The sequence below is a fragment of the Panthera uncia genome, chromosome D2 (assembly GCF_023721935.1).
Source record: "Panthera uncia isolate 11264 chromosome D2, Puncia_PCG_1.0, whole genome shotgun sequence".
NCBI lineage: Eukaryota > Metazoa > Chordata > Mammalia > Carnivora > Felidae > Panthera > Panthera uncia.
Genome location: NC_064818.1, coordinates 30,367,527 through 30,382,730, shown reverse-complemented (window position 1 = coordinate 30,382,730; position 15,204 = coordinate 30,367,527). Strand labels below are relative to the sequence as shown.

General features: G+C 44.0%; 1 protein-coding gene across 5 annotated transcripts in view; it reads right to left on the bottom strand.

Moving 5' to 3' along the window:
• SGPL1 (sphingosine-1-phosphate lyase 1) overlaps positions 1-15,204 on the bottom strand; it is a 74,930-nt gene that overhangs the window by 8,836 nt on the left and 50,890 nt on the right. For all 5 annotated transcript variants that reach the window (XM_049646167.1, XM_049646166.1, XM_049646163.1 and 2 more), the window contains exons 5-9: positions 14,908-15,055; positions 11,587-11,663; positions 9,329-9,457; positions 2,370-2,458; positions 855-960 (exon numbers count right to left, since the gene is read on the bottom strand). In XM_049646167.1, coding sequence (XP_049502124.1) covers positions 855-960; positions 2,370-2,458; positions 9,329-9,457; positions 11,587-11,663; positions 14,908-15,055 — 549 coding nt within the window. The remainder of the gene's footprint in view (positions 1-854; positions 961-2,369; positions 2,459-9,328; positions 9,458-11,586; positions 11,664-14,907; positions 15,056-15,204) is intronic.

Here is a 15,204-nt window from a genome sequence, read left to right as displayed (position 1 = left end):
CATACTGCTAAGCAGGCCAGGAACAGAAAGATAAATACTGCATGATCTCACATACGGCAGGTACTGCAGTCAATCTCAGAAGCAGAGAGTGGAATGCTGCCTGCTGGGGGCTGGGGGATGAGGGGCACCGAGTTTCAGTGATGTCTAACAGCAAGTTCTGGACGGCTAGTGGATGGCCATGTGACCACGAAACAACAATACTGCACTGTATGCTTGAAATCAGCTGGAGGTCGAAGAGGGAGTCTTAAGTATGCCAACCAAGGAGGAAAAAAAAAAAAGAAAGAAAACAGTAACTATTTGAGGAGATGGGTATGTTCAATAGTATGACTGTGGGGATTATTTTGCAGTGTATACACATCTCAAAACATCAAGCTGGCACCTTAAATATATTTTTTATTTGTCAACTCATTAATTTGTCAGTTAATAAATCAGTAAAGATGGCAGGCAGAAATAACGCCAGTGCTAATAACTTGGGTAGTTTGGTTCTGAATAAATATTGTTACTATTCTGTTGCCAAGGATACCGATTCAGGCCAATAAAAACCACAAGAAGAGTCTGGGGGCAGGTGAGTCCGTGCTCACGGTACAAAGACAAAGGGGAAAGTGATGTTGCTGAAGCAAAATCAAGGTCTGCGAAGTCTCAAGTCAGGGACTAGATAGATCATCTTGCTATCAGACCTCTGAATTTATGAAAACACTCAATCACCACTGCCAACAGCAGCTCGTCGGCTCTGGCCGCTACAGTCCAAGGCCTCTGGAGCCCATGTGTGCACGACGTTGCAAAAAGTCAGCCGGTCGGGTACATTCCTGCACCTCACAGTCCCCAGCAGGAAATGGCCCTTCAGGGGAACTCACCCGAACATCCACCTCCATCATTTTGTTCAGTGGAACCCGTATAATCTTCATCCCAAAATAATTGGCTGCTTTGTCAAATGCAGCATGGGCACTCTGGGGGGCCACGCTAAATGATAGAGAAGAGGAAAATAATGAAATTCAGATAAAAGCAGGGTTCAAGAGAGAGCCTCATTAGCAGCTCATCTAAATCCCCAAGAGCAAACTTCTAATTATTTTTCCTCACATTTTTACAAGTGTTTATGTTGTTTTTCTTTTTAACCACAAATAAAAAGAGGTCAAATGATTTTCTATAGAAAATTTCTCCCTGTGATTTAGCAAATCCGAAGCATAAATGAGGGCTGACAGGTAAAAGATGAGGGATTGGGAATTTGGATCAGACCAGCATCTGGCAGAGCCTTTTTGTGTTGGCCATCCAAAGCCGGGAGACCCTGGTGGGAACGTGCTGCCTGACACAATACACAGCCAAGCAGGAACCCAAGACCGCTTGGCTGGGGTGTTCTACCAAGTCAGTGGTTCCTTCCATCTCTGAAAGCCCACAGCCTGTGAGAAACGAAAATTCCCATTGTTCCTGTAAACTTGGAAGCAGCATTTCAAATAGCACTGAAATGGGGGGCGCCTGGCTGGCTCCGTTGGTAGAGTATGTGACTCTTGATCTCATGAGTTCAAGCCCCACGCTGGGCACAGAGCTTACTTAAAAAAAAAAAAAAAAAAAAAAAAGACAAATAGCACTGAAAAGGAGACTGAGCCATGGTTATGTATTTGCTTTCAGACTTCTCTCAATTACTACACTCTCAAAATCAATCTGTTCCCCTTAAGGAAGGAAAGTCTCGATTACTGAGTAAGTACCAGGCACTAAGATTTATGTGTGAGAAAGATGGCACCGTGATTTATTCTCTCAGGCTTGAGATCACCTGCAACAAAACACTTAGTGACATTTGCAGGAAAACAGTAACCCAGAGGATGCAGTATAAACACACCGGATAAAGAGAGGGTCTAGAGAAAAAAATGCAGCCAACTATCAAAATTATGCCCATGGGGTGCCATTATGGATGAATCTCAAAAAAATTTTTTAAAGTTTTCCTCCCAAAAAACAGCCCTCAGGCTGAAATCTTCTCAGGAAGCACCCCGAGGCAGCCTATTATATTTAAGTAACTTTCACTGAACTAGGTAATTAGAGTTTTCCTTAGGCTCCAGATTACTTATAATAAAATCACAGAGTTCAAAGATGTAGTCCCGTCACTCTGTCACTTTTAGAAAAAGGATCTCATTCTTGCTATCGGTATATGCCGTGTACAAACTTGCGAGCTGGGATAGGGAATGACCTTTAAAATTAACTGGCTGATCCACCCAGGACATTGCAGAATGTGAAGGGATGAGGGTCAAGGGCAAAGGAAAGGAAGAATGAGGACTGGAACTGCCAGAGGAAGAGGGAAGACAAGAAGCAGAAAACAGATGGTCAGGCTGTTTGCAACAGCGGTACTCCAAACAGATAATCTAAAGGCCACACATACATACATTTCTGGAGTTCTGATGCCGTTCGCAAAGGCCAGGTCCCGATAAGCTTTGCAGGCCATCAGTATGCTTTCTGTCCCCCCAGAGGTCACCTGTAATAAAGAAGAGACGACATCCATGGAGTGGAGTGAGGGACAACGATCAGCAAGCACATCGATGCCACCTTGATCTTGATGGTGGTCTGATGCAGAAGCAGATAAGGTCTCGAATGCATTCTGCAGAGCAGACACTGCTATGTCTTCCGGAAGGAAATCTGGCTTTATCAGCTAAGCCCAATCTTGGTTCCCAACACTCAGAGGGCCTGTCATGAGCCCGATCTCCCTCACTGGACTACAAACTCATGAAGGTGGGGACCGATCTGCTCATGACAATATTCTGAGCACTTAGCCTAATAGCTGACACCTAATACAACCTCAACTAACACTTTTCAAAGCCTGATGTGACTCTCATAAACCATGACCAACACAGGCATGTCATACCCATCAGGCTATCTTCTTAGATAGCATCTAAGAATGAATCATTTCAAAACAAACAAACAATCAAACAAAAAGCCACAGCACTGAGCTAGGTGGTTACTTTCTTAGACTTCTCATCTCCGAAGATTCATACGAGCTTAGATAACTTCCTCATTGTACAGCTGAGAAGCCCCGAAGGCTAAAATAATTCACCCAATGCCATCCATTAGCATCTGTTGCTGAGAAGTAAAACTTTCTACATTTGTTCATTTAGTACAGCTTAACAGGAGATGGAATGAGAGACGGTAATTTCTGAAATTTCCTAAAGTAACCACATATAGGACAAAAATACCATTGGCTACAAAATCCCAGTGGTCAGCAGTTACATGGAAGATTAGCTGAGAGAAGTCAGTCACATTTTGATTCAGGAAGTCTTCGTGAAACATGTGACCATCACCCACAAGGTAATGCACTGAACTTGGGCAAGGGAGACCGGTTTACAAATCCCGGCACTTCTGTGCTGGAGACAATGAAAATGCTTACAGAGGAGGTCAGCTCTGCAAACCAGCAGCACGTCCTGTGGTCTAGCATAAGACCTCAGAATGTGACATGAGGAGCCAAACCAGCTGTGAAGAAAGTCAGGAAAGGACCAGCAACGTCCAAGTCTCCAGTGCGTCAGTCTCTTACTAAGGTCCCGTGATGACCTAAGCAAAAGTATTTCCAAACCCCTAGTCACCCAGCGCACACACCCTATTTTTAGTCCAATAACGAATCAAATCAACATCATTATTTGTTGGGCAAACAACAGTGCACTTTGACTGTAAAGGCAGGAATATCTACATTCTACTTCTGATTTTTATTGCTGATCCCCCAATTTCTATGTTTATTTATTTTTGTTTAATTTTTATTCGGTAGGCTCCATGCCCAACATGGGGCTTGAACTCACAACCCTGAGACCAAGAGTAGCATGCTCTTCCACCTGAGCCAGTCAGGCACTCCAATTCTGCGTTTAACTATGCTGCTAATCTCCCACTGCCCTGTGTGCCCAAAGAAAAAAATGGAAATTTAATCGTGAAGTGAGAAAAGCCTCAATAACTACTTGTAATGTTAGTCAACTTCTTCCAACATTATAACAACTCTCGCTGTTAATATGTAAGTACGTCAGAGAACAAGAGTAGAACATGGCCTACGTGGAGAATTTTCTTTCAGATGCTGTTTGTAGCCAAAGGCATTTGCGCAAGCCAAGACTGTTCTCCGTGGCAACAGAATTTCTTTTAGTATACGAGATAACCTCTCATCCGTTCTGAGGCAAGTGAAGTTAATAGAAGGAAAAACAGCTTAAGTTGAAGAACAAAGAACAAAAAGAGCTAAGATCTTAGTTGGGAGCATGCTACAGACAGCCCAGCCATGAGGCTCTGTCGTCTTCTTTCCCATCTCTGAACCCCGAACTGTTTTCACCAAAAGCAGCAGAGACAGACACATGTGAGAGAGAGAGAGACAGAGAGATGTGAGAGAGAGACAGAGAGATGTGAGAGAGAGACAGAAATAGAGAAGGGTGAGAGAAACAGAGAAACGGAAATAATCCCAGAGGTAATTAGTTCTCTTATAAAATTTTATGTAATAGAAAAGACTGGAGATCTCAGACTCCATCCTTCTCCTGATCCCTGACACAGCCACTAAAAAAGATCAAAATGGAAGAGGCATGGTTTTAACTGTAGCAACGCAAAAACAAAACACAAAACAAAAACAAAAACAAAAACCAGGGTTGGACTTCTGGATTAAGATGGAAGGCTGAAACCGCTCCACAACTACCTTCTCTCCCCCAGGACCTAGAAGAAGGAAGAAAAGAAGCAGCAGAAACCTGCAGTAACAATCACCGAACAAAGAGACAGATACTCGGAAGCAATATACTTCAAATAGTGGCAAGGAAAAACGAGAAGTTTCTGAAGTACAGCAGACAGCAGAATACAGTTCCTAATCCCCCCTCCAGGCCCTGAAAACTGTCCTGTGGGCCGGCAAAATCCTGAGAATGCTCATTAAAGCCCCCAAATCTTCAGAGAAACAATGGAGGGGGTGTCGTTATCTTCAGATCAGTGAGTGGTAGCCCTGGCAGCTAAGGAGAAACCAGCAAAATGAGAAGAGAATGTGGGGACCGACCCCTGAAGTCAGGGCTTCAGGGATATAGAACGGGTTAAAGAAACAATCAAAGCCCAAGGGTGTTATTCTCTTCCAGCTAGGCAGAGTGAACTCTAAGAGATAACTCTTAACAAAATCTCAGACGAGACCCACCGAACCCAACACAGGTGCAACAAAGCGGCGCTCAACCAAATGCTCTCACATGAGAGATCGGCCACCATGCAGCAGAACAAACTCGAATGTTCCGAGGAGCATGAGCCATGATGAAAGAAAATGGCCCGGTAACCATGCAAAGATTCAAAAAGAAAAAAAAAAAAAAAAAAGCAGCACGCAAAACAAAAGCCGAACTCAAAAAATGGTAACAGCCTAAGGAGAAGGGAAATCCACGCACCTGTTGGTCACTATAGGACAATATGATAAGAACGTGGATTCAAAAAAAAAAAAAAAAAACCAAACGTGGATTCAAGAGAACAAGCGCTGAATGACTGGACACCAAAAACAAGATGATGAGACCACAGACCCCAAAGCACAAAGTACCAAACGATCCCAACACAGAATTAAGGCATAGGAAACAGAATAAGCCCTGCCGAGAACAAAAACAATGACTTGGAGGAAAGGTTGAGGCAAGTGTAGCGAACCAGATTAGCAAACGACAGACTGAAAGACGGACGCCGCTCCGCACATGGAGAGCTGCGTCCTCCTGGCTAGACACGGGGAACCAAACGGGGTTCCAACAAGAAACACAGGGACGGTCGCAAATCTGGGAAATCCTATTCTCCAAGGAAGAGCTGAGCAGCCTAGGGCAAAGCGGGGAAGAGAAAATCCAGAGGGAAAGAGGCTGCGAAGTGCGCACGGTCACGTGGGGAAACAACCACCCCGGAACCCCATCTCCGGCAACACTGACCGTATAGCTGGGCCTCCCGCGAGAGACGACCGAAAGCCTGAGGAAACAGTAACAGTTTTTTACACCCGCCACTGAGCTAACACGAAGGAGTAAACTGAACCCGGACAAAGCGACGTCGAGAATCCTACAGATACAGGAGGGCCAGAGCCGGCCTCGGCCGTGAGGGCTGCTGCCGCCCCCGGACACCAAACTCCCGTTGTGACAACTGACAGGAGATCAACTCAGGGCCTGCCCCCGGGAAGGACTCTGACAGCACACGGCTGAAGACCTGGGACCCGCACCCACATTCTCAGGGGAACTAGAAATACCCCAGTGGTGCAGAAGAGGGCAGCAAGAAAACTGCTTTCTCGGCTCTGATGGGCAGGTGAAGAAAAACAAAGAACTCTCAGGAACGGATAACGAGACCGCTTTCACATGAGTCTGTGGTGTGAACTCACGCCACCGCCGTAGCACGAAACTGCAAGCTGAGCATCGGACGCAGATCGCTTCCCAGCGACTCCCCCGCATCTGGCAGGAGCTGCTGCACATCTTCTCTGCCAGACCTTCATTTCCATCTAGGCCTCAAAGATAGGTTCCCGGGAAGACGAGTGGCTCACAGTTGAAACAACAACAAAGTCACAAATATGACAACACAAGACAACATGAGTGAAACCGGCAGAGACAGGTTGAGGCTCAGAAGTGGTGGAATTAGACACAGAATAGAAAATAATCATGTGCAATATATTTAAAGAAACAAAATATACGCCAAGCAAAGGAACGATAAAGAACTGCCACGCAGGGGTGCCTACCTGGCTCAGTGCGTACAGTATGTGACGCTTGACCTCAGGGTTGGGAGTTCAAGACCCACATCGGGCACAGAGCTTACTTTAAAAATTAACTCATTGATCAATTACTTGAATCAATGAAAGCTCTGTAATTATCTCCTGGCTCCAACGATTATCACCTCACAGCCCCTCTTCCCTCTCCCACAGACACCCCAGCCACTGCTGCTACGGAGAACATCGCTGCTCTAACAGCTACGCCTGTCCAAGTTCCCCTTGTCTCCTGGGTAATTAACCACCTGTCGGATGTGTGTCAGTCCTTCTCACTCTAGCCTCATGGCTCTCAACCTCTTCTGTGCCTTCTATTTGTCTCTCTGGATTTTATTCTGGCTGAGTTTTTATCTGTCTTGTTCCGTAAGTTTGACTCACAAACCATGTAAGTATTTTACAGAGTTCTAAATGAGACCGGGCTCTTTGGACAAGTGGCTGAATCAGGGTCTGGAAGCATGCAAGGTCAACCTGGAATATTTCATCAAATAAAAGTATTTTCTCAAAAAAAAGGGAAAAAGAAAGGAAGCTTTCAAAGACTACATGAGTCACACAAAAGGACCCAAGAGCCAAAACTAAGAGGCTCCCATTGGTCAAAATGGGCCAATTTGAGCATTAATCGGAGCAGCAGCTCCAATGGACTGAAGCAAATTACTCTACAATGTTCCACCGCACTACTGACAGCCACTGGTTACTGCCAGTTTGCAGCTACCATGGACAGTGCTGCTATGAGTATACATCCATCCTGATACACACATGTACCAGTTTTCCTAGGGTACGCCCTGAGTAGTGACATTTCAGGGTCATGAGATACGTGTATCCTTGACTTGACCACACAAGGCCAAACGATGTTCCGGTTGCTTCACTGATGGCCTCTTAGAAGTCCAGAGAGTCTGTGGCACAGGAGAATACCCACATACTCTAAGTATATTGGCCTCTCCCACCATGCCACCTGTTCATATAAATGCCATAAAGGAACCCATTGCTGGATTATGGTTGGCTCAGTTTTTAACAGCTTTGGAATTCTGGGGGGGGGAACGAATGCCAGGAATACCATTCTGTTAGATACAGAATATACGAATGTGTTGATTTTTCATGGTGCCAACATAAAGTAAAACAACTACTGCTTATTGGAAAAAACAAAAAACTATAAAATGTTCTTGCCTTTGGACAGGCCCTTCAATAGTTAAATTTGCAGAGGGGCGCCTGGGTGGCTCAGTCGGTTAAGCGTCCGACTTCGGCTCAGGTCACGATCTCACGATCCGTGAGTTCGAGCCCCACGTCGGGCTCTGTGCTGACAGCTCAGAGCCTGGAGCCCGTTTCAGATTCTGTGTCTCCCTCTCTCTCTGCCCCTCCCCTGTTCATGCTCTGTCTCTGTCTCAAAAATAAATAAACGTTAAAAAAAATTTTTTTTTAATAAAAAAAAATAAATTTGTAGATATTATAATGATTATAAAAGTATCTGATAGGCTTAGTGCCTCTAGGTTACCACTACAGCATGCTGAGTTAAATCTAACTACCCTGCATAAGCAGAGATTGAGAGACCTGAGTTTCTTCTAGAGAAAGCAAGTATCGGTCTGTAGTAACAAATCTAAACAGACGTTTATCAATCACAGTTTAGGAAAATGAACAAACATCTACTAGAAAGAACAGCTGAAACAAAAAATCCTTACATGTGTCTTTAAATATAATGATAACTTCCCCTTCTTTTATTCCTAAACCAACTAAAAGAGATTTGATTTATAGCAAAATAATAAACTTCCAGCTCGAGTACAATGAGAAGTAGATCAAAAACACTATGATGGCTTGACAAAATTATATAGACCAATGGGTAGGCAGTGGGTGTGTCAGTGGATGGAGGAAAGAGGGAGGGAGAGAAAGAAAAGAATAGACAGAGCAGATGTGCACAACATTTACATTTAGCGAATCCACGGTGTTCTCTAAACTGTTATAGGAACTCATATAAAGTTTAAAATTTTTCAAAATAAAAACCTGAAATGAAAAAAAAATCTTTAAAAATGTACAATAAGGGGTGCCTGGGTAGCTCAGTCGGTTAACCATCTGACTTTGGCTCAAGTCATGATCTCACAGTTTGTGAGTTCAATCCCCACGTCGGGCTCTGTGCTGCCGGCTCGGAGCCTGGAGCCTGCTTTGGATTCTGTGTCTCCCTCTCTCTCTGCCCCTTCCCTGCTCGCACTCTGTCTCTCTCTCTCTCTCAAAAATAAATAAACATGAAAAGTTTTTTTTAAAAATGTACAATAAAATGTCGATGTTCTAAAAACTGTAAAAGTTGGGGCACCTGGGTGTCTCGGTGAGTTAAGCTCCTAACTCTTGGTTTCGGCTCAGGTCATGATCTCACAGATTGTGAGATCGAGCCCCATGTGGGGCTCTGTGCTGACAGTGTGAAGCCAGCTTGGGAATTCTCTCCCTCCCTCTCTCTATCTGCCCCTCCCCTGCTCCTGCTCTCTTTCTCTCTCAAAATAAATAAACTTAAAAACAAAGTTTTTTTTAATTGCAAAAGTTAACATTTTTACATTGCTGTTAAAATGGATCTTCCTACAATAATCACATATTATCTGTATAATAAAATGTTTTCAACAAACTCTTCTATTTTAAGCTAACAAAATAAGATAGTTGGAGGCCCCTGCATATACTTACACATCCACAGGAATCCGGTCCCCCATTGAACAGGGAACAAGCTATTCTTACAATCTCTGCCTCGATCTTTCGCAGTCCTGGGAAGATATCTGGATGCAATGGATTACTCCACGCAAAATTTCCATAAGCCTGCAAAGAAATGCAAGCAGATATGAAGTATGATAAATACACCGCATGGGACAAAGAACCATGCACTACACAAAAGTTTCTAAGTATCAGGCACAACACTAGAAACCGGAAAAATGGTAAGATGTGTTCTCCAACATAAAGAAGATCAACATATAGTGGAGGAAACAGACATGCAAATAAATTATTTTACAGCATGGTGAGAAGGGAAGCATAGATGTGGTTAAAAGCACATACTAAAACACCAAACAGGGGCGCCAGGGTGGCTCAGTCGGTGGAGTGGCCGACTTCGGCTCAGGTCATGATCTCGCAGTGCGTGAGTTCGAGCCCCACGTCGGGCTCTGTGCTAACAGCTCAGAGCCTGGAGCCTGTTTCAGATTCTGTGTCTCTCTCTCTCTCTGCCCCTCCCCTATTCACTCTCTGTCTCTCTCTGTCTCAAAAATAAATAAACATTAAAAAAAAAATTAATTAAAAAAAATAAATAAAAAATATAATAAAACAACAAACAGACCCATTTTGCAATCTTAGCTTCACCTGTTACCTCTAGTTGTGTAATCTTAGGTCAAATAACCTCTCTGAGGCTGTTTCCTCATATGCTCAAGGGGATAATTATGGTCCCTACCTGCTAGGGTTCTATCGATGAGTAAATAACATAACACGCATGCAAAGCACTTAGGAGGGGATCCAGCACAAACCAGCTATTGTGGTCAGTGCAGTACCAGAAGCATGCAAGCGAAGGAAGGGGCCCTAAGGGGGGAATAACAAACACCCCCAGGGGTCTGAGGTGTCTGTAGAGTGGAATTACTAGGAATGTGACAGATCAATAGGAATTCATCATTTAGAACAGGCGGAGTGAAGGGGAGGAAAACATGGTATGAGTGAGCTATGTGCCTGCCGCAAAGAGAAAAGGCGAAAGTTTAAGTTTATGTGGGAAAGTAACAAAGTGGTTAAAAATACAGGTAGAAACCTGGCTCATGACGGGGCTTACATCTTCTGCTACAAAAGCAGCTCGGGTTTTATCCTGTAGGTAGTGGGGAGCCACTGAAAGTTTTTTTATTTTTTTATTTTTTTGTGGTTTTGTTTTTGTTTTGTGTGTTTGTTTTGGGGAGAGGGAGGAAGGGGGAGAGGGGGAGAGGGGGAGGGAGGGAGGGAGGGAGGGAGGGAGAGAGAGAGAGAGAGAGAGAGAGAAAATCCCGAGTAGGCTCCACACTCAGCGTGGAGCCCAAAGTAGGGCTTGGTCTCATGGTGGTGAGATCATGACCTGAGCCAAAACCAAGAGTCAGACACTTAATTGACTGAGCCACGCAGGCACCTCTCCACTGAAAGATTTTTAAGCAGAGAATAAGATCAGAGCACTATGTCAAGACATAGCAGAGCAAAACCTGTAATATTTAGTAAGGTATGAGGAGTTTCATAGTTATTATAATCAAACACAAAGACCTTAAAGACTATAAGGCCCATGCCAATTTTACATGACAAAGCAGGGTTTAAGAAATAAATGTGATTAGAAAAGGAAGAAGCTATAGGCAACTCTAAAGTCAACAGAAAACAAGAATTATCTGAATCATGAGTGAGCCTACTGCTCATTCATTCTCAGATCATCTGATTTGAGATGTGGGTAGTATAGGAAATGATGACCAAATTTCTGTTCCTCATCCCTTCTTAGCAAACAAAATATGTCTGGTCATTAATAACCTCAAATGATGGGGGACTACCTTCCCTAGTAATCTGCCTTCTACACAGGGCATGTATAAGCCTAAAAACATAGGTCATATTGTACTTTTTTACAGACTGAAGAGATCTCTAACAGTACGATTCATATTCACCTATGTGTGGGTAAAGAGAGACTCTCTGAAGTTATTTTTAACAATAAGCTTTCCTTAAGTATTTTTTTAATGTTTATTTATTTTTCAGAGAGAGAGTAAGTGCATGAACAGGGGAGGGGCAGAGAGAGAGGGAGGCCCAGAATCCGAAGCAGGCTCCAGGCTCTGAGCTGTCAGCACAGAGCCCCAACGCAAGGCTCAAACCCACGAACCATGAGATCATGGTTAGCCAACTGAGCCACCCAGGCGCCCCTACGTAATATTTTATTTTAATTACCCAACTAAGGAGAGAAACTGACTGGCACTCACCTTCACGAGGAGTTCGGTGAGCTCTTCCTCCCCACTGTACACAGCTCCAGACGCCTTCCCTTCTTGCCAGAAGACATCTGTAGAGAAAGTTAAGACCAGTGAGTCAGTAAACAGGAACTTTTGGGAAGACACTTAGGTTCTTTTTTTTTTATTTAAAAAAAATTTTTTTTTAATATTTATTTATTTTTGGCAGAGAGAGAGCACAAGCGGGGTAGGGGCAGAGAGAGAGGGAGACACAGAATCTGAAGCAGGCTCCAGGCTCTGAGCTGTCAGCACAGAGCCCGACGTGGGGCTTGAACTCACAGACTGTGAGATCATGACCTGAGCCAAAGTCCGATGCTCAACCGACTGAGCCACCCAGGCGCCCCTACACTCAGGTTCTAATAAGGAAGAAAGAAGAAGTTAACCCCACTGGTACAAAAGAAACCCCAAAGTCTGAGTGGAAACTCAAAGGTGTTCTTATAAATCAAGAAAAAGCATTCCAATAAAGAGCTAGCGCAGCAAAATAAAGATGAAAGATCTTCCGTTACTATCAACAACAGTGTGAAAAGATATTCACAGCACCCAGGTATAATACAGATAGTCCAGGGGCACCTGGGTGGCTCGGTCGGTTGAGCATCTGACTATGGCCCAGGTCATGATATCAGTTTGTGGGTTCGAGTCCTGCATCCAGCTCTGGTGCTGACAGCGCAGAGTGTGGAACCTGCTTCGAGTTCTGTGTCTCCCTTCCCTTTGCCCCTCCCCTTGTACATGCTCTCTCTCAAAAATAAATAAACATTAAAAAAATATATAGTCCAACGAAGACGCTGTCATCAGCCCCAAATATCTTCTAAAGGAGAAAAATTTTGGGGCGCCTGGGTGGCTCAGTCGGTTAAGCGTCCGACTTCGGCTCAGGTCACGATCTCGCGGTCCGTGAGTTTGAGCCCCGCGTCGGGCTCTGGGCTGATGGCTCAGAGCCTGGAGCCTGCTTCCGATTCTGTGTCTCCCTCTCTCTCTGACCCTCCCCCGTTCATGCTCTGTCTCTCTCTGTCTCAAAACTAAATAAACTTAAAAAAAAAAAAAAATTTAAAAAAATTAATAAATAAAATAAAGGAGAAAAACTTTCCTTTACTTCTACTCATTTTCTGGTCTCTGTATGACTAACTTGACTTTTTTCTGCAAGAGGTTCCTTCTTCTCTTCCTTCCTACCCAGTCAAAGAAGTGTGAGGAGCGTTACGAGCAGAGTTGGCAGAAAGTATGAACTGGCAGTACACTCTCATCAGAGTTGGAGTCCGGGAACTGAATCCCTGACCAGACAAACCATGATGATGCATGTACCATCGGCCCCTGGTCTCAGTGTCCCCTCCTTCGCATGAGCCTGGAACCCACTCCCCCAACAATTAGCCACATCCTTCTAGCAACACATGTAGTAGCACTCAGCATCAGGAACGCGGTCAACACTGGGATCAAGCTCAGAAGAAAGGTTCCTGACCAGAACGTGAGGTCTAACTTTCCACTTCCTGTCTGACGTGCTTCTCCAAAGGCAGCCTACATTGTTATCAACAAATCTGCCGGCGTGGCTATCCCAGGTCCTTTCGCTACAGGACGGCTGTGCCCTACTGAAAGTGCACAGTGAGAAGGCAATTACAGAGAGGCACGGACTGAAAACTGTAGCCACGGGCTCTATCAAGCCAAGATCTTCAGCTCCCACAAGAGAGAAGACTGAGCAGTGAACGTCCTCACTCTCAGCTCATCTGCCAAACTCTGGCTTGCTGCCAGTGTGACTTTCCCTCTTCCTTAAAGGACACTGGACTGACTGTATTATGCATGTCTTCAGATTAGAGGCCACCAGCCTTTCGAAAATAGGATACATGGTTTCATTTCCTGTCATTTTACCTGTGCTACAGAATATGGCAATGGACAATGAGTAAAAAATGGAAAGGAAGGAAATACAGTGGCAGCAATCTGCCCTCATAATCATGGAAACTTTTAATACAAAGGTCTCAGAGTGCCGATCCCTGCTTTCCATCACCTATAAATCCTGGACTGCATCTAATTTTATACAATCTGCTGTCAAAAACTCAACACGTCATGTAGAAAATTTTAAGTGTGTTTGTTGAAATGCAATGTGGTATCCTGGACACTAGAGGAAAAGCTGGTGAAACAGGAACAGAATTTGCAGTTTAGTTAACTACTGTTTTAACCAGTGTTAACGTGGTGAGTTTAGGTGTTAACATCAGGAGAAGCAGGGTGAGGGGCGTATGGGAAATCTCTGTATGTATGACATTTGCAAGTTCTCTTTAAATCTAAAATGATGACAAACCAGAAAGCTTATTTTTTAAAATATTTGTAATATGATCTTAATCTGTAACAAACATGTATTTGTATTCGTAAGTTAACATTTATTGAGTACTTACTATATGCCAGTTACTATACATTTACCTGTATCATCCTGTTTGAGCTCTATGATTATTCAAGTAAGTTCTATTATCATGATCCCTACTGTAGAAGGACAGAGACTGAGACACAGGTCAAGTAACACACCCAAGACCATATTTAAGTGGCCTAACCAGAGTGGGAATCCAGGCTGACTCCGTGGGCTACACTCTTAAACATTGAGCTACTCGGTATATTCATCCTTCCCTTATACACTCATGCGTGTACATGTATGTGTACATGTGTTTGTGTTACACAAAAACACTGACACCTCTGACTTATATGTGGATCTCATCTGTGTTTATCTTGGATGATAGAATTAGAGTCACTTTTTATTTTCTTTTGTGCCTTTGTGCAGACTTCACAATTTCTATAATGGATCCGTATTTCATTTTCATTGCTTTTTTTAAAAGACAAATGTACTTATTTTATTCAGGCTTACCAAAGGAAATGGGACCAAGTTCCACTGTCTCAGGAGACTGTTTTGCTTTATGGATGAAGGATGAATTTACATATAATTTTTTAAAAAAAGAAATTCAGGGGCACCTGGGTGGCTCAGCCAGTTGAGTGTCTGACTCCAGCTCAGGTCGTGATCTCGCAGTCCGTGAGTTCGAGCCCCGCATCGGGCTCTGTGCTGACAGCTCAGAGCCTGGAGCCTGCTTTGGATTCTGTGTCTCCCTCTCTCTCTCTGCCCCTCCCCCACTCATGCTCTGTCTCTCTCTCTGTCAAAAAAAAAAAATAAACTTTAAAAAAAAAAAAGAAAGAAAGAAATTCAGCCTCTGAGACGGGGCCTCACGAGCATCTAAGTTCCAAGGGTGAACTGTTCTTAACCTGTACAATCATGAAACGATGACCAGACCAGCCACGTTAAGGAAGTCAACAGCTCGCATTTGCCAAGAATCATACCCATAGAGCTGTATTCCTTGAGTTTCTCCAGAACCGCCGACGAGCTCAGACCTTGAACGGGCAGGGCTTTCACGTAGTCTTTGTCCACTTTCAGGAACGACATATTCTTGCTAATATCATCCTTGGTCTTGTTCAAGTTATCTTGGATCTCCAAAGATAAGGGAGAGAAAGTTAACACGGAGATGGAAGGATACAGTGTGGTGAGCAGAGACCAAGTCAGCCGCTCAAGGCCGGGCATGACACGAGCGTGCAAAACGGGGACGACGGCATCTTGTTCTTAACAAGATATGGTGACAC